This window comes from Heliangelus exortis, chromosome 8 (genome assembly GCF_036169615.1).
Source record: "Heliangelus exortis chromosome 8, bHelExo1.hap1, whole genome shotgun sequence".
In the NCBI taxonomy this organism is placed as follows: domain Eukaryota; kingdom Metazoa; phylum Chordata; class Aves; order Apodiformes; family Trochilidae; genus Heliangelus; species Heliangelus exortis.
This window is the reverse complement of record NC_092429.1, coordinates 12,024,397-12,044,411: the sequence shown is the minus strand read 5'-3', so window position 1 is coordinate 12,044,411 and position 20,015 is coordinate 12,024,397. Positions and strand designations below refer to the sequence as shown.

Sequence of the window (20,015 nt, the reverse complement as noted above, 5' to 3'; positions counted from 1 at the left end):
TTATTGGTATCCATTTGAAATGTCAGTTTCTCAGCCTTAGGGTGCCAGCCTTAATTAGAGCAACCTAGGTCAGATACAGTACCTAAACAATCCTGGTTTTCATATTTAGGTTCAACCCCAAATGAGATCACTCATCAGAAGGTATGAGCTTGTGTGTAAAAAGGGAGAATATACTAGCAAGTTTATCCATGTGGAAAATCAGTAGAAACAACCATTATAGACAACACAGTTACATGGTTTTGGTTTTTTTCCCCTCTCTTCAACTCAGCTATTGATGTTTTGCCCATTTGCTGATATATTTGTGATATTACTTATGTGACTTCATTGGCCATCTCACATTGCACCATTACTTTTAAATGGACAGAATGGAAGATTATATGATAGCAATTCTTCACCTGTATTTCAGAGAAGAGCATTGCCCTTTCCTAGGCATTTGTGTAAGGCAGTGAGAGTCACTAACAAGCAGGAGGGCTGTAGCAGCCCAAACACCATGCAGTTTTCAGAACATTTGAAACTTCCACTTTGTAATTGTCTTGTCTCCATTACACAGAGTGATTACACCATTGTATCTATAGCTATACCAAGCAATACTTTCGGGGTACGTTACTTGAATTAAGAAATACTGCTTGCATTATGAAAACCTAAATATAATAATTGCTGTTAATTGTCAACAAGCATTGTGTTGTTTAAGACGTGTGCTGGTCTTGTCCTCTTCTCTCTTTTCTGCTCTAGCACCATCTGACACATAAATAGTAGATTTGCAACAACTTATGCTTTCCCTTCTTCACTCCCCCCCCTTTTGCTGAAGATGAAAAATAGCTATTGAAACAATTTTCCTTCATTTGTCATTTTCAGCCTTTCTAAATAAAATGTAAAAGGTTTGGTTCCACTTGTAACATTTAAAGTCTTCACATCGTATGTCAGTTAACAGATTTGTAAAATCTGAAATTCATGTAGATGGCAAAGGGAAGGTATGCCATTATGTACAAATGTGAATCTGTTCTTTATCATGGATATTGTGACAAGTTTGTGGTGATACACAGTTTGACACATTGAATTTTTGAAGATGAAATGAATAGAAGGATAAGACTGAATGGATTTCTATTAAAAATGTTATTTTGAGATTGGACAATTTGAGTACTCCTGCATTTCACCCAGAAATCTGAAATATACTCTTAAATGGACTTTTTTAAACTTAGCTTTGACTTGGAATTCACTTAAATGTGATGATTCATCTCACCAACTGTATGAAAAGTCTAAAAATGGAGAAAGCCTGAGAAACAGTCTTGCACCTCAGAGGAGATTATTGAGAAGATGGGCTTTATGCAAAAAAGAGGGGAGGCTCCTGGGCATAAGAAAAAACATTTTGATTATCAGGGCAGTTAAACACTGGAACAGGTTGCCTGGAGAAGTTGTGGATTATCTGTGTGTGGTGGTTTTAAAGACCCAGCTGTACTGTGTCCTGTGTAAATAAATCTGATTTATACTTACATTTATATTAATTTATAATAGAGGTTGGGCAAGTTTGCCTCCCAAAGCTTGAATGATTTTAGGGTTCTGCTTCAGACATTTTGTTTTAGTTAATTTTTATTAATAAGAATTGCAACTGGTTTTTACTGGTATGATTTTATTTTGTGCTTTTTTTTTTTTTTAATCCACTGTTAAATTAGAATTGCAGTTTTCCTTTATTATTTATGAGCAATTCAGTTTTGTGTTAAGCCACAAGTGAGCAAGCAACTAGGATTTTATAGGTTTCCTTCTTAGTATGTGAAACAACATAACTGGGAACTATGGGATAATAAGAGTGTGATTTCATACCTCTCAATTGATCAGACATACTTAATAATATCAATACATTTTATCATATATCAATACATTTTATCGTATGTATAATGCATAAAAATAGCACATTTTAGTAACTGGGAACATTCCAGCTTTAAAAAAGTCATAAATATAAACTGCATTCACACATAAATACTGAAGCCAGAACATCCGTAAATACCAAGTTAGCTTCTTTATAGCTTAGATGGAAAACTTTTTAATGCCCTAATTTGTTAGCACAGAAAGAGCTGTTATTACTACATTGTGTAGGCATATTCAGTTTTATATTAGGTAAATTTGTGACAACATATTACTCACATTTTCTTTGTCTGTAGGTATTTTTAAAATACTTTTTTGACTGTTTTGTTTACATTTTTTTGAAGGTTTCCCAATGAGTGGATCATGATGAACATACTTTAGGGACTTGCCAGAGTATGGCTACATCTCGATCTACTCGTGTTACAAGATCTACAGTGGGTTTAAATGGTTTGGATGAAAACTTTTGTGGTAGAACATTAAGAAACCGTAGTATTGCTCATCCAGAGGAAGTTTCACCCCATCCTCAAATACGATCCAGGTCACCAAAGAAGAGGCCAGAGTCTGTGCAAACTCAGAAGGGAAGTAACGGTGGAAGAGCTGCTGAGCTGAAACAGCAGAGCGCTCGGGAGTCGTGGGTGAGCCCGAGAAAGAGAGGGCTGTCGACTTCAGAAAAAGATAATGTTGATAAACAAACTGTGGAGAATTGTGAAAAAAAGCAAGCAGAACCTGTTTCACCAGTTTTGAAAAGAATTAAACGTTGTCTACGTTCAGAGGCACCCAACAGTTCGGAGGAAGACTTGCCTACCAAAACAGAGAAGGAGCCATTGGAGCATAAAAGCTTAGTGTTGGACAATGATGCAGTCTCCACAGGGACGAAGCGAGCTTGTCGATGTCTTATATTGGATGATTGTGACAAAAGGGAAATTAAAAAGGTGAATGTCTGTGCAGAAGGATTTAATAATTCTGCTATAGTTGAGGAGATTGCAAGCTATCAGACTGTCAATGGAGTTGGTGAAAGAGACTCAAATTCTCTTAATTGTGATGACTGTCAGCTTGATGGGAACACTAAGCAAAACAGTGCTGGTTCCTGTATGCCCAAGGACAAAACAGTAGCAGAAAACGGAAACTCGTTTGCCCATTCTTCGTTGTTGCTTAATAGCAGCAAGGAGGAGGACAGTGTTGTAGACCATTATGTGCCTTGCACAAAATCTCAAGAACAGGTGAAGTTAGAGGACCACAAAACAATAAATGACTGCTTGCCTGAGGAGCATGCTAATCAGGCAGATGAGCCAGCTACAGGGTCCTTTTCTGAAATCCAGTCATCTTTGTTAAGGGATTCGGAGGAGGAGGTGGATGTTGTAGGAGATAGTGCCTCTAAGGAACAGTGTGCTGAAAACTCCAATAGCAACCTGAATACTCATCATGACAGTGCATCAATCTCAGGTGAACCTGAACCACATTCTTCAGTGCTGGACTGTGTTTCAGCTCAAATGACATCTGTGTCAGAACTTCAAGAACACAGATACACATTGAGAACTTCACCACGAAGGGCTGCCCCTGCCAGAAGTAGCCCTACTAAAAATAACTCTCCTTGTAGAGAAAATGGACAGGTTGGGGAAAATAATCTTAGTCCCACTGAAAAGAATGTACCTGTAGGTATTAATAATGTCAATGGATCTCCCAAAAAGTCTGAAGAAATTAAACAGAATGAAAAAGAGAGAAACTGTAATACAGGAGATCATGGGAGTGATGGACTAAGAAAGCCACTTTCTGAGGCTAGGCTTGTTGCTGCAAATGTACCATCTGCCAAAGAGAGTGCCAACATCCACACTGCAGAGGATGATGAGGAAGAGCCTGATGTGTATTACTTTGAATCAGATCATGTGGCATTGAAACACAACAAAGAGTATGTGTAACTATGGTAACCATGAATTCTGCTTTTGTTTCTTACCAAAAATATATAAATTAATACTCATTTGAAGTATTTTCACAAAAATTTAAGTGCTTTATAATTTTCATACTCTCCAGTCTTCATCATTCTTCCTTTTTCCTACTCCAAGCAAAATTAAACTCCTATTTAATATGCAGTATGGTACAGCAATATGGTTTATATGTACATTTCTAGCACTATTAATTCTTTATCCAGAATTTGTTTGGTTTTTGGTTTCTTTTAAACACATCTGTTGTCTCTCTTCTTACAAAACTAGCTGGAAACAAACCCTAAGTAATTATAAGCCTTAATTAGAATTATTTATCTGCATATCTAGTAGGCCCAGCACGTAACAGCGTATGAAATTATACTTCTGTTGCATATACAAGTTAAGGTTAGATACTTGTTTTCAGACTGCCATGGGAAAGAATGATCATTGTTGTATTGAGGAAGATAAATTGATCAAACACAGTGATTTGAGGACTTTATTCATAAAGTAAATTATGTCTACATTGCTGTTTATGTTAATTAAAAGTAAATATATACATGTTCTAATTATTATTAGAAAAGAGCACTGCATTGTTTTTACATTGATTATCTGATTGTCTGTAAGTAGAGCTGTGATAATCATATATTTGTGGTAACTGTGAAAGAGATTCTTGAAAAAGAAGTGTAATTTTATCTGAAGAAAATTTATGCGGATAAAATGTCTTAAAATGATAGATCAGGCCACAATTTCTAGGGCACAGCCTTTGTAACACTGTTCTGACTTCTGTGTCTTGCTATTTAGTAGATGTTCTACATGAAAGGAGCAGCTTGGGTCCTATGAAGAATTAAAGCACTGGTAGTAGTTTCTGTAAATCATCACAGCACATTATTATGAGTAGGGGGCAAAAGGGAAAGATGATCACTGAATCGAGAAGAAGTTTGACTGGGTTTTTTAGGTATTAGAGTTACATTATTTTTATAGTGAATTTTTGGTCAGTATTGGATATGAATAAATTATTTTAATCAGAGAAAATGGTGAATTACAGCATGGTTCAGACCAACTATGATTTCAAAATAATAATCAAATATCTGCAGTTCCTGGCATCAGCAGGAAGTGTATGAACACTTCTGTTAGACAAAGAGAAGACTGTAATTTCCTAAATTACAAAATGGGAAATGCTGTCTTTTGGATGGTTTTGTATCTGTATTAACTTACAAGTTATATTAGTATTAGGAAAATAATGATAAAAAGCATATTAGATTTTATTTAAAGCCTCAATTTTTACTTTCAAATTAAACATCTTTGCAAATGCAGTTTTTAAAAAGCAAAATCTGCAATTGAATGTAAAAGCTCTAAAAAGAAAAGCAACTTTTTTTTATTCCTAAGATTAAACACAGATCTAAATTGTTCTTGAAATATTTCTGGGATGTGCCCTGATATTAGCTTTTGAATGCACATAATTGCTCTGAAGATAGGATTAGTTGTTGTTCAGGTTGGCAAGCTCTTCCTGAGAGCTTGTTGGAGAGCTTTTGAAATTGCATCAAGGACTTGGTAGCGTAGTACTAACTGCCTGAATGCAGAATTCCAAAAGAATTTGTTATTTTCATCCTCACGTTTTACTGGGGTTTTTTATTGGCAATGAAAGCCAAAGCTCAAATTTTCTTCTAGGTCAAGGAAGAAAAATTTTTACTTTTCAGAAGAAAAGAATGCTACTAAAGATAGTGTTAGATGGATTATTTTGTTCCCTTTTAGAAATGTTGATATAATTTGGAAAATACAAGCAGTCTTTTTTTGTTCAAGAAAATATATCTGGTATTGTAGTGGCTCCTCATGGTAATAGCTCCTTCTAAAGAACTTAAATTTATTTTGATACTTACGTGCAGTTACCCCTTTTCAGAAACTTGGTAGTTCGAGTACTGCACACTACGTGCTCTTTGAAATTTTAAAAGCACCAGAGTTCATTAAAGGATAGTCCTAATTCATGTGTTAAAATTCTTGAATGTTGCCTTGATTATACCCTTCTTGAATCTCATTTGGTGCTTATTTCTTAAAGTAAAAAAAAACCCAAAAACAACCTACTATACAAACCAAACCAACCAACCAAAACAAAACAAAAAACCAACCAGCTTTAGATGTTTTACCTGGTTAGTCAGGTGCAAAGAATTCCAGGGTTCCATACTGTCAGGTGAAAAGCTGTTCACTTTGGCTCTGATATTTCTGGTTAAGCAAAGTGTGCTGGTTGGTCTTCTGCTTATCAGATCTTTGTTTTTCTTTCCTTTATCAGTTTGTGATTAAACTTGTCTTTATGGGTTATTTTTTCCTTGGGTTATATTTCTGTTCTCTTTTAAAAGCAAATTCAGAGAGACATTGCATTAGCATTGTGGCTAGGCTGAGGAGGCAGACTTCTCCAAGAAGACATTACTATGATTCTTCGGATGTTCCACAGTGGAAAAAAAGCTGTATCCCTCTTTGCTATAGTAGCAATTTGATATGTCTGTAAACTTACATTATTTCTTCTTATATTACATATAATATCATACACATTCATAAAGCTGATTTCACTCTGCAAGAAATTACTTTAGTGTTGATAAATATGAGGATACCAGTACATCCAGCAGCTGATAAGACTTGCCATAGAAAAAAAACAACTCTCCTCTCCCCAAAAAAACCAACCCAACTAAAATGTATATTGTGGTATTTTTGTATGAATTTTGCTGCTCTTTGAATGGTGTCAAGTTTAAGCAACGTTCATACACTAATATTTCTGGGAAAACTGATTATTAGGAAAAATAATGATCACTGAAAGCAAAATATGAAATATTGTTATTCAGGGAGAAGGCTGATGAACTCCCACAACTTTTTTAATAATACAGATCCCTCCAAAAAAGACAAATCTTAGCTCTCTAAACAAATTTAACCACAACATAGACATTCACATCGCTAGTACCAGACTGATATTGGGGTTGTTAATTTGTTAATTTTTCTGTTATTACACACACAGTTTGAATTTTGTGTACTATGATTACTCTCAGAAAAAGATGGTTTGATTAATATTTGATAATTTTGCTTATGTTCTAGCTCAGAGGCCTTTGCATTGCATCTTGAGATATTTTCATAAAAACTGAGCTTGTTGATTTAAATGTGTTTGCACTGCTTAATTTTATGTGCTGTGCTTAGCATTTTGCATATGTCTTTCCTCAGGAGTTTCTCATATCTCTTTGCTGTATCTTTTTTTAGTTTAATTATTTCTTTGAGTGTGGGAGCATACTTTCATTTTCTGTCACATGCAATATTTCATTTTCAGTACATTTTCCCCTTTGCCCAGTGTTACAATTAATGCCTCCTATTTTCTTTTTTCTCCCTCCCTAGTTCTTTTTTGAGATTTGCAATGTTTAGCAGGTATTAGGTTGCATGAAAGAAAATTCTTGCTTAACACTTTGCTCTGAGCTCTAGATGAAAATGTAATTGAGGAACTGAGTTTTCACATGCCCAACATGCATTATACAAAAAATTTCTATGATCCTGTAAATTGTGATTACCTTTATAGAGACCACTTAGGCATGTAAGTAAGCCCACTGAATTATATGAATTATGCATGAGTATTTGCCTATAGACATTCAGATGCAGGAGTGAGGAACTTGTATTTACTTACTAAGTAGATAATTTTGTGTAACTTCGGTTTAATTTATTATTTCATAAGTGACAATTAAACCAGACACAGATTAAAATTAAATACTTCAATACATCTCTTAAAACCTATTTGTGTGAATTCTTACGTACTATGGGGTTGTGTTGTTGTAGGGCCTTGGGAAGACAGAGGACCATGGTACAATCAGGTTTAATATTTAATTGACAGTCAATCCATAGTAATACTGTAAATGTCTTTGGATCCACTTAACTTCTAATATTACATGAATGTGAGAAAGAAAAGCATCTGTGGCTTTTCCTGTGGTACATGTTTTGTTTTTTATTCAGTCACAAACGTTTCTGCCTAATGGCTCAGATTCTCTAAAACAGTTGATCTTCCTGTGCTTGACCGTATAAGTTATTTAAGAACTGACTTAAACAGAATCTTCTTAAAATGTAACTATAATCCATAATGGTGTTTTTCACTAAGGTGAACTTCTGATTTTATCTGCAGGGTGTTTTTTCCTTAACTGGATAATAGTATTAAAAATTAAACTAAAATTCATTAATGTATTTTAACGTAAAATCTGTGAATTTATCTTCATTTATGTTGGGTAAGAATCAAAACATTACACCAGTTTTGTAACTTACCCCATATATTCACATACATGTCACAGAATTAAGGTCACATTTCTCACACAGTATGGATTTATTTTAATGTAGATGTACAGATAAATGAGATGACCCAGCATTCCTTTGTAGTGATGTCATGTAGCTGTGAGGAGCAAACACTGTAGAAGTTGACGTCCTTCATTATTTTTAAGGACACCTTTGTCTCATTTTCCTTTGAGACATACGATTCTGGTTTGAGACTGTTAGGTTTTTTCATCTTAAGGAATAAAAGGAATTGGTTTAACTTAAGTTACTTTTTGTAGTAGCAGTTGTAGTCCATAGTGGGGCCAAGAACGTAGCATGAGAGGGACACTGTACTGTAGACATGTGAACCTCTGAATACTTTATCAAATTGATGAAATATGCATTTTTAGCACTGAAGAATTATAAGTTAGTAATTTCTTTAAAATGCCGCATATATTGGATAACAATGTGTTTTAGTACGTTCTGTAGTCCATATGAGGGTGTTGTGGCATACAGTGATATTTACCTGAAGCTTCCTAATTATATGAAATGTAAACATATAGAAAATATGTACTTATTTCAGAGAATAGTTTCTTAGTTTCTACTGTCTGGTAGATTTGTCTGTTAGTAAAAAGCAAAAAATTAAATTTGCTTTTAGTAGAAATCTCATTTTATGTAGCAGGTCAATGGTGCTACTGGTCATCTGCAAAATAGAGTCAAAATCACTTAGAAGCTTCTGAGGGGGTTTTTTGTCAACTGTAGTTTGGTATTGCAGATAATACTGTTACTGAAACATGTTTTGATAGTGTAATGAGCACATGACCACATTTAGTAATGAAGTTGTCATTATACCAGCCTAAAATGTTATTTTGAGAATTGTTTACTGACAGCATTATTATTTACCAAGTTCTATAAGATGATGTCTATTTATAAATGCTTACCAATGGAAAAGTTGTAAGTGATGCAAAATTATTGTGGGACTAAAACTTAAGGTTTAGTGAAGAGTATTTTTTTCTCATAGGATCATATTTTATAATTACATAAACTGCTCAACAAGCACTAAATAATAGAGTTCTTAATTTGCAAAAGATTGTGCTGCATCTGCTTTTCTCTCTAGCAACAGTGTTACTGTAGGAGCCATTAAATGCCAAGTACATTTGTCAAACTCACTTTTCATTCCCTGAACATAGTTGTCTTGCTGTCATCCACAGCACAGTCCTAGTGCCCGGCACTCCCAGACAGTGCAATCTTCATTTAGAAAATGCATCTTGTGGAAAGCAAAGATTGATTTCATTTGGATTTGTTTCCTTTGCTCCTTGACTTTTCTTCTCCCCTGATTTGCTTGGTACCTGCTTTTCTTTCCTGCCTGCTCTCTTGGGTCCAGGAGTCCTCTGTTGCAGCATCGTGTCATGGAAGAGGGAGTTTGTCTTCAATGTGGAGACAGTAGGCTTTCCAGTCTGCCAGTTTCTAGAGAAAATACAGGAACTTGACTTCTCTTTCCAGAAAATGCAGAGATGTAAAAAAAGTAAAATAAAAACAAACTTACTATTTTAATACAGAAAAAGGTTGCAACTCTTCTTTTAAAGTGTACGTTTGGAAATGCTTACCATTTCTAAAGGTCTTCATTAGTAAATTCATTTAAGCTGGAAAGTTAAGTAGTAGCAAATAATAAAAATGGCTTTCAAGTGTAGGAAATATGAGCTGAAAAAAAAGTATCAAATAATGTAGGAAATTCATGGCTGTGATTTTAAAAAAGAGAAATAAAACCAAGAGAAGATGGGGTGGTAACATACTCACCCAGCACAGCTCTGTGGTAAGGGAGGCAAGTATCTTCTCTGTTCATTTTTAACTAACCTAGCTTGAAATGGCAACTCTGTTACAGTCTTAGAAGTATTTATTCTGTCCTTACATGAAGTTTTGATAGCATCTCTGCCATGAGCTTCAAAACAGACTAGCAGTGTCTTTTAGAATGGACTTGTACAAACAGCATATATTAATGCTTCTTTTAGTCTCAGCAAAATGTTCTAATCAAGATAGGTGTTTCTTAGAAAACACTTCCAGTCTATTTTGAGAGGAGGGAAGATCCTACTCTTGGTTGCCTTTAAATAGATTTTAGTAGCAATAGCCAGCTGATACTTAATTTTTCATCATCTCTCATCTTTATTTTCCATTGTATAGTTCAAGGTGAAGATGTTCTTTCATTTTACTTAAAAAAACATTGAAAGTTTTAAGCTTCCTAAGACAAAGACCAACTTCATCTATGGTTTATTATCATAGAATCACAGAATGGAGTTGGAAGGGACCTTGAAGATCATCTAGTTCCCACCTCCCTCCATGGGCAGGAGCCCTTCAGTAAAGTAATTGGGACCACTCTCATTAGAGATGAGAAGGAGCTGGGGTTGTGCCTTCTGTGCTCTTTCTGAGGAAAACAATTTTACTGTTTGTTTCCTCATATCACTCCAAACCTTGAAAACAGAGTGATGACAGGGACCTGCTCTTCTTCCCTGCTGAAGATAACCCTCCTGCAGGCAAATACTTTAGAAAATGCTGTTAAAGGAAGATCAAAAGGCTGTATTAAAATGTGTTAACTGGAAGAAGGCTGACGGATGATGTTTTAACCTTTCACGTCGACTAGACTGAAAGAAGTAACGTGTTTGTTCAGAGGCATAGCAACCTTATTGCTACTGAAAATTTTGAAAACTTGTGAAAATTGTGGTTATTTGATAAAGGTGCATTTGTACAGCTTATATTAAGTCCTGCTGAATGTTGTGGACAGCTCTTGACAGGAATGAAACATATGGGAATATATAACTGGGTGATCTATTTCAGGGGCAGAGTTAAGAATTTAAGAAAGAAAAGGCCACTACAGGTTCATAACCAATAAAATACTGTTCTTGAAGTACAATGTCTGGAGTTGTGAAAGTCAGAGGGAAAGTGAAATTAGAGAAAGTAAAAAATGGCTCTTTTGCATCCAGGTAAACACCGTCAGTATGGTTTTCTGTTTTGGTTTATGGTTTGTTGTTTTGTTCTGGGGCTTTTTGTGTGTGTGTGGTTTTGTTGGTTTTTTAATTTTTTTCCTTAAATATCCTTTTTTGTTTTAAAAAAAGTGCTTTTTGGCTTAGTTCTGTTTCATTTTGAGTAGGTGTTGAGGCTGGCATTGAGAAATTGGGATTTTTTTGTTACTAGTGTGGTAGACTTATAGAAGCCACTTAATGTATGTTTTGGTTGTTTCATGTATAAATGGAGATGCAGTTATTTACTACCACAAAAGTCTTCTAAAAGATCTGAAGTACAAATATTAAATATGAATACAGTACAGTAAATTACAGTAGCTTCACAGAGGCTAAGCCAGAGTGGGAAACAATTTCATAATAAATTGCAGAATTGGCTATAAGTAAATTACCTTTGTCACAGTATCTAAGGAATAGGCAAGTAAAAACTACCACATGCTGCTTTCTTCAGGTAAAAGTCCTGACTGTAGTTGATACATATTCCCCTGTTGATTATGTCCTTAAACACCTTAAACATCCTTTGTTTCTGAAGGAGCATCAAAGGGCCACTCTTCATCAGTTGGTTCTAGTTCCACTGTGCTGCCATGTCTTTAATCTAGCACTGCATCTCAGCACTCTTCCTAATGCAGTAACAGGTTTTTTTAAATCTCATTGGAATAATTAGCAAGAATCTCTGCAGTGTCAAAAGTACTGTATGATGACACTGGCAGAGATTTCAGGCCAAGCTTGAAAGCTGGGAGCACTTCTTTAAATGAGAAGGTTCTGTTTGATCACTCTTAGATTTCTCCAGGAAGCCAATCTATTGCTGTATCTGCCTTATCTGTGTTAACTTAGAAATTTATAGCTCAATTAATGTTTCCCTTTTCCTACAGTAATTTAAAGTCTCATGTTTAACATCCAATACTTTCTTAGCATCTAAAAAGGGGTATATTTTTTTTTCTGGATTGCTATAGTAGGCCATAAGCCAGTATGATAAATGACTAGGTATAGAAGAGCAGGTTTTAATCTGTGCTTTGCTAGAGTGCCAGTAGATGGCAACAAAACAAAGACTTGCTCAAATACTCCTGGTTGCTGATACGTACCAGTTTTGTGACAGCTCTTGAAACTATGAAAACCAAGTTTGCTTTAAAGTAGATTTTTTTTGTGTTTTTTTTAAGATATATCAGAAGTGTATAGTCCTTCATTTGAAACAATTCCTACTTGCACAAGAAATAAACAGTATTTGGGGTATAAATTTTAAATTACAGCACATGTATTTTTACCTTTTAATCCTGAAAGCTGGTGTTACTCTACCTCTTATCATATTGTGATTTATATTCACACAGCTGAAGAAGTTAGTTTTGGGGGTTGAAAGTGATGACTACCAGCTGTACCATGTCTTTTGCTTAATGTGGCAGAAGTATTGTGTTACTGTTTGAGAGTAAGAAGCCAGGACAGAGAAGACACTTTGAAAAAGTGTCCAATATGTGTGTTGTTACTTGGCTTACTGCTTTTTCAGAGAAATAATTGGCTTTATTGTAGTCATGTAGGGCCAGAGAACTAAAAGCCTGTACAGACCTGTGAAAACAGTAGTGGTTCAAAACTTAAAAGAACATACGCAGACATATAATAATACAGTTGGTTAAAGAGTCCTGTTGGAATTTAAAATTATGTGTGGTGGTTTTGAGAGAATGCACTGCTGCAGCAAATCTGAAGAACCCGGATATGGAATATGCAAACTATGTATTTCAGGATTAGTATTTTCAATTTTTTTTTCTTGGTGATATAAGACCCCAAAATGCACATTTTCATGTGTTTTGGTACTGCTCATATGTTCTTGATAAAATTGCATTCTTTTTCCTGGGTTTCAGAATGTTTTACATATTTGCATGAAGACCAGAGGTATTTCTTCTTAACCATTTCTCTTCATCATTAAATTAGCACTTCATCTAACTGCCAACATTTGGTTGCTTTGTTTCTCCTCTGTGTGTAAATGTGTTAAATGACATTATTATATTATTTCAATTTCTTTTGGAAACTCAATCACTTAAATAAAATTTGAATAAGTTATATGAACGGGCTCAAGAAAAGAAAGGCAGGTATTTATTTAATATCCTCTTAGTGCAGATATTTGTGTGTGCTACTGAGTGCCTGTTAACATGAGTAAACTGCAGAGTCTTGTATAGAAGTTTTGCACTGGGTGATAGAAAAAGGCTTTGTGTTGTGCAGGTTAAATCATCTCCCCAGATACCATTAAACTCTTCTGTGTTGTTACAGCTGCATCCACATCAAACACATGAGCAGCCTGCTTGTGTTTCATTTCTCTGTAGCATGCAAGGCAGATCTCTGCCTGAGGAGTGCAGAGGTTGCCCAGCATCTCTGCCCAGCTGGGCAGTCAGCAGATGCTATTTGTGAAAACTAAGTAAATGTCTTAATTCTGTAAATGATGATTCCTGTAAGCTTGTAGCAATCTGAACTGCAATATTTTCTCAGGCCAGTTTTGATGTTCCTGCAGTATATTTGTAAATTATTTCTGAAGTTTGTTTTTCCCCTGTTCAAGAACAGGCCCATTAATTACCCTGCTTTATGTGAAGTTATTCAGAAGAAACTGGAGTACTTTTCCAGTAGTGAAAATATTCCACTACTTTCCAATATTCATGGCCTATTTAACAAGCGTTGTAGGTCTTAGTTGCATATAAAATAAACTATCTGCAGACAAATCTAACTATAAAATAAATTAATAACAAAATTATATCCTATTGTTCTTAAGCAAGCTCAGAGTTTAGTTTCGAACTTCAGAAAGTATGGCTATATTTTATGTTTTCAAATGTTACATTTGAAAAAAAGTTATCCTTTTTCACGGGGAGGAAACGGTTTAGTGTCTTAAGCAAAAACTTAAATATTTGATGGTACAAAGCCTATATTTTGCCTTGAGGCTGTTTATTTTCCTTCATTTAAAGCCTTACTTAACAGTGCAGTCAATGGAAAATTTGTATTAGCTCAGTAACCTTTGGAGCTTTTCTGTAACACATGTAGAATTAATTGTTAGGCTTGTCTCTGTTTTAGCAATAAGGGAATAGAAAGAAAATTTACTGAAATAGTATAGTAGTCAGTGGCTGATTTTTCTTGTATGTTAAGATGCATTTTGTGCTGAACAACAATACAGCTGTAGTATTAGATGTCAGAAAACATTTTCATGAAAAAAGTTAGGATGATACTGAATAACTTGAAACAACAGGGAACATGATTAACTACATATTTCAGAAACAGAAGTGGACAGGAGTAACTATAAAGCTAATAAAAAGTATTAAATGACATTACCTATATTTTAAAGTCTGTTACAGTACTGCATGATTTTTTGTTAGTTTTGCAGAAAACAGTTTGGGAAGCATATATTATTGGGTTACAGCTATCATAGTCACCAAAAGTGACTCTCTAGAGAATCAAAATTGTTTGATCTGGGATGGCAGGCTTGAGACAACACTGAGATTTTCATTCAACTTCTTAATTCTAAGAGGAATATCTTTTGTAGGTACTGATTTTGCAAATAATTTGTTCCTTGGTTTGTCATTGTATTTTGTAAATGATTCTTGTACTCTGCTAGTTGAAGCTTACATGAAATGCTTAAATAGAGTTTCTAAGTCATCCTGTCCACCCTGTGGATGGTTGAGCAAGATGTTAAAATTCTGTGGTAGAGTCAGCTGTATTGGGGTAGAAGGAAGCTGTTTTTGAAGTGGAAGATAAAAGTAGGTCCTTCTGGTTTTGTTAACTTTGTAAGCAAAACTTGTTGGTCATAGCTAATGAGAATATTAATACCTTCTCCTTCATTGTTTTAGTTAGTATAAAATCTACATATCAAAGAAATAGCAGGTTTATATAACTTAATTTACTAATTAAAGTAGATTTTATACATATATTTTGATGTAACTCAGTAAAAATGAAATGTTAGATGCTAGTAAATAATAAAATCACTAGTATTTAGATGGGGGGGTATCACTTTTGAAGCAAAATTTAGTGGATGTTTTCCTTTGTCTCTGTAGTTATCAGAGACTGTTACAGACGATTGCTGTACTCGAGGCTCAACGTACTCAAGCAGTTCAAGACCTTGAAAGTTTAGGCAGACACCAGAGAGAAGCTCTGAAAGATCCTATTGGATTTGTGGAAAGACTCCAGAAGAAGGTATTTCAATTGGCTTTTGTTAAGTCTTACTCAGCTGTTTGTTTTTGTTTTTTGTTTTTTTTTTTTTAATAACTAGTAATTCATCATCTATAGAAATCAGAGAATTCTAGATGTACTTGTGTAAAAATTATAGCATGAGTCTAAAATACTTTCTCTGCTATGCAAAAAGGGCCCTTTGCTCATTAAATCTGTAAGGCATAGGTTCTTAAAGATTTTATTAGATATGCTTTCTTTCCTTTTTTTGTATGTAGAATTGTAAAGCTTAAATTTCTAATTTTAATGTAGGTATTTTAAAATGACATGAAATCTTCATGTACTTCATAGTACATCAAGAATTCATTACTTTTCTCACTAGAGAAATCAAGTTTAGTGCTATGAGTGAATTTGGTAGGGTACTTTTTAAACATCAGGAAATGTAGTTCATAGCTTAAAATTACAGTGAAAGCTAGAAAACATACCTGAGTCCTGGATAACATAATAAAATGTTACCTGATGGAGCAGACTTAGGGTTAGTTGATTTTTATAAGGAAACATTTTCTTTTCAAGATTAAAAAAAAGTATATTAATGGAAATACTGAAAACATTAAAAGCTTGAATACTGTACTGCTGCCACGTCTACCAGTGACAAACCTGCTTAACCTTATAGTCTGGTAGCAACATAATGTGTATTTTAGTGAGGTATGAAGTAGGGTGGTTTATGGTGCTCTTTTTCTAGGTTTGTAGAGACCTAGGTTTAAAGAGAGGTCTGATTTAAGCCCATTGCTTTCAGTAGTTGTCTTTCCATTATGTTTTAAGATGAGCCTAATAGAATGCATGATGTAATAGGTTGTATTTGATAATCATTGTGTAGGGAAATAGTAATGCTTAGAAGTATCTGGAGTGGTTCTGTCTCCATAACCAAGGAATGATATTCATAAGGCTGACATTCAAATAAAGTGGTGAGTTTTGCCATGGTTGTGTCCTGGGCAGAAAACAGCAAAATCACTGTAAAATATACATGGATTTTTTTGATGGGACAAATTTAGGTTTCCGGGTTATAAAAATCTGAGTCCTGTGGTTGCGTGTGTTAAGGTATGGATCCTTTGCAAACAGTATGTTTAAAGAAAATCAGACAGATTGGATATTGAGGTCAGAAACACCTGATTTCATCTGGAATAAAGGCTTTAAAGTTTTATGCTCAATAAGCCATCATTGACCGTGCCGCTGCATATTTTCTATGCACTGTTGTGTATTCTTGAAAGATACCATCTCCTTAAAAAGACTGTGAACTGCATGGCACTTGAAAAATTCTGATTTTGAGTTCTGCTATTACCTAAAAAGCAATATTCGGCTTTCATACCTGTTAAGGTTTTGTAGTTTTTTGTTTGGATCTGCAGCAACTGTATTAAATATTGCTTTTCACTCTTTGTTTCAGGTCGATATGGGTCTTCCGTATCCTCAGAGAGTTGTTCAGCTCCCTGAGATTGCCTGGGACCAATACACCACAAGCCTTGGGAACTTTGAGAGAGAATTCAAAAACCGGAAACGCAACAGTAGGAGAGTGAAGCTGATTTTTGACAAAGGTAAGAGGGAGGTGGGCACATGTTACAAGAAAAAAATTAAGAGAGTGGAGACTAAATAAGTCTTTTTTTTTTCCTTTTTTTTGCTGTTGCTCACAGTAGGTATACCTGCAAGACCAAAAAGTCCTTTGGATCCCAAGAAGGATGGAGAATCTATTTCATACTCTGTCTTGCCTTTAAGTGATGGTCCAGAAGGTTCCACGAACAGTCGTCCACAGGTAGTTGTTACAAAAGGAAAGATAAAATTTTACATTTTCTTTTGAATTCTTTGTTTTTATGTGGGTAGGTGAGTAATCTTAACTGTTACTTCAAATGTTAGTGTTGGTAATGACTTTTTATTCATGTGCTTAAATCAGAGAACTTATTTTTGGTTTACACAAATTTAATTTCAAAATTTCATGCATTTATTTGGTTTGATTTTTGTTTTACTTAAGTAGGAAAAGGGTTAAAATCAGCTTATCCTAACTGTACTTTTTCTAAACATGTATTCCATTTTATATACTGTATTTGAGCAGATTATAAGAGGACGACTTTGTGATGAGACCAAACCTGAAACTTTTAACCAGCTGTGGACTGTAGAGGAACAGGTAATGAGAAACTCTATTTTGTAGCTCTGGTAGCATATGTGAGAATAAAAGCACATTGGGTGATATGTTTAAAGAACTTTGAAATTCAGGTTCACATGTATGCAGATAATCATATTTTGACAACTCATACCTCTCCTAGGCAAGGTGTATTTATTTCTTTTCCCTGTTGATCTAGAAAAAACTTGAGCAATTGCTTTTGAAGTATCCACCAGAAGAAGTAGAGTCCCGACGGTGGCAGAAGATAGCTGATGAACTGGGAAATAGAACAGCAAAGCAGGTAACAAGTAAAACACTTGGAGAAATATTCCCTTTGCTTGACTTCTTTTTATAAGCTTTTTAGGAAGCACTGGTTATTGTTGAGGAAAAACAGGGATGTAATCTCTTAATCAGTTTATTTCTAATTGGATGATTTTTTTCTGTGAAAAAAAAAAGTAATCATAAACTGAGGAATTTAAAAAAAGAGATAATTTTTCATATTTTTGGTTAGAAAAAAGATTTGCCTGCTTGGGATTGTTTGAGTGCTTGTGCAGTGGTATCAGTCACAGTGTCCTAGCAGTTGGTACAAATTCGCAGATTTATTTGTAGATGTCTTTTTTTTTTTAATAGCAATAAATAAAATCCAGTATCTTCTCAGTAATCAATTTTTCTTAAAATATGACTACAAGGCCTGCATTTCACTAATAACTATACAACTCTTATTCTTGGACTCAAATATATAATTTCAGAAGTGCTCCAAAGCCCATGACAAAAGCTCCCAAAGCGAGTTTATTAGTTTTTGGCAGCATGCATTTAATTCTATACAGCAAGCATATTGGCACCAACTCTTCTTGGATTGGGTTACATTGGAGTGCTGAACTTCCTGTAAAGAATTAGTTCTGTACTGGAGCTGAGATCCACAAGAGGACACAGATGTAGAGACAGGGAGTGTTTCTGCATCAGTCTTGTCGGGATGTTAGTGACATAATTTCTCCATTTTTACCAGAAGTAAAAAATGCTGATGTTCTGTGTTCATAGTACTTTAATTTCTCCTAGTTAAGTTGTTTGCATTCAGGTTAAAGTATACTTAAGTATTTCAATATACAAGATTACCTCTTCTCTGATCGTATCTGTACTAAATTTATAGTTCTCTATACCTGAAAAATTAAAATATGAGCTTATTTCGTAAAATATAGAGGTACTTTCTGTATATTAACTGTGCATAATTTATCTGGCATTAAGAAAAAACAAGTTTAATATAAGCAGGTAACTAACTACTAAAATTCTTGTTTTGATCATGATTTTTACTAGATTTCCTGTGTACTTTTTAATAAGGAAATTTCTTTTTTTTTGTCTGAAAGTTGTCAAAGTGTTCGGAAATATTACAAACGCAGCATTGCAAGATAGGTAATGGTTATAGTAGTTGTTGCAAAGTAGGAAAGGGGGATTTTTTGACCTTGTGCCCATGTGGTAATGCTGACAAAACTCTGAAGGGAAGGCCTGTTACATTTCATTTGGCATTTCATTATGTCATTATGTTTTTTTCTAGGTTGCCAGTAGAGTGCAAAAATATTTTATTAAGCTGACTAAAGCTGGTATTCCAGTTCCAGGGAGAACGCCAAACCTATATTTATACTCCAAAAAGGTGAGAAAATTTTACAGGAGAAGTTCTGTATTTCTGTTTGCATTTATGTGCAAATTGAGTCGAAATCATTAATATTTTCAATAGCTTTAAGTCTTGATTAGTGCTTTCTTACTGACTAGTTCTACCTTGCATGTAATTCTTCCTAAATAAATTAATATTTTTCTTTTGCCATTTGCACTGTAGAGTGAGTTGGCTGTCACTCTAATTTTGCATCAACATCTGTTACTTCTCTATTGGATAATCTCAGGGACACAACTTGTCAGAAGAGAGATCATAGTCAGACTGCAGGCTGAACTAACAGGGTTGAATGATTATTTGGGGTACTTTTTCCTCATTTGTAAGTTTACTGAAATTGATCTAGAAGAGCATAATGAGAACAGTGTCAGAAGAGGATTAGAAGAGAAAGAAAATTATGTGTAATTGAGCATACTGAATTAGCACAGGCATCATCTTAAGACTAAAATATTATGTCTTACTTTGATTTGTCCATTAAAATATCCTGCTTTTCCTGATTGTGGTATGGATGACAATGGAATATGTTGTCTTAATTCACTAAATGAGAGACTCTAGATTTCTGTGCAGCCAAGTCATATATTTTGCTTTGAACAATGCACTACTGTTGGGTATTATTGAGTACCCTAAGCCTTTGAGGAGGGCAGTCTTCTGTTTTGTGGGGATTTGTTTACTGAGTATTTTTTTTTTTATATGTACTGTTGTGTTTGCAGAAGTTCTTTAAAAGCTGTTACAGTGGCATTTTGTAGTCAGGTTACTTTTTTGCATTCGGGTGTCCGTGCTGCTTTCTGATTAGGTATAGTGTAAGCCTGACATTAATTCTGCCAAAAGGCAGATAAATATGCATATTTAGTCCCTTGAAAGTTTGGGAACAAAAGTTGCTGATAGAGGTGCCTCATAGATTGATCTACCACAACTCATCTTGAATGATTTAAAATGTTACGTGCCCCCAGTCCTCTCCTGGTATTCTCTGAAGCTACTGCAAACAATGAGGGTTCCTATCAGAGGCTTTTCAGTTTGCCATC

General features: G+C 34.7%; 1 protein-coding gene across 3 annotated transcripts in view; it reads left to right on the top strand.

Moving 5' to 3' along the window:
* Positions 1-20,015, top strand: part of ZZZ3 (zinc finger ZZ-type containing 3) — a 53,523-nt gene that overhangs the window by 24,346 nt on the left and 9,162 nt on the right. For 2 of the 3 annotated variants that reach the window (XM_071750439.1, XM_071750440.1), the window contains exons 3-9: positions 2,205-3,766; positions 15,073-15,211; positions 16,626-16,773; positions 16,870-16,988; positions 17,286-17,357; positions 17,533-17,634; positions 18,883-18,978. In XM_071750439.1, coding sequence (XP_071606540.1) covers positions 2,256-3,766; positions 15,073-15,211; positions 16,626-16,773; positions 16,870-16,988; positions 17,286-17,357; positions 17,533-17,634; positions 18,883-18,978 — 2,187 coding nt within the window. In that variant the 5' untranslated portion in view covers positions 2,205-2,255. The remainder of the gene's footprint in view (positions 1-2,204; positions 3,767-15,072; positions 15,212-16,625; positions 16,774-16,869; positions 16,989-17,285; positions 17,358-17,532; positions 17,635-18,882; positions 18,979-20,015) is intronic. The other variant, XM_071750441.1, reaches the window with a different exon arrangement.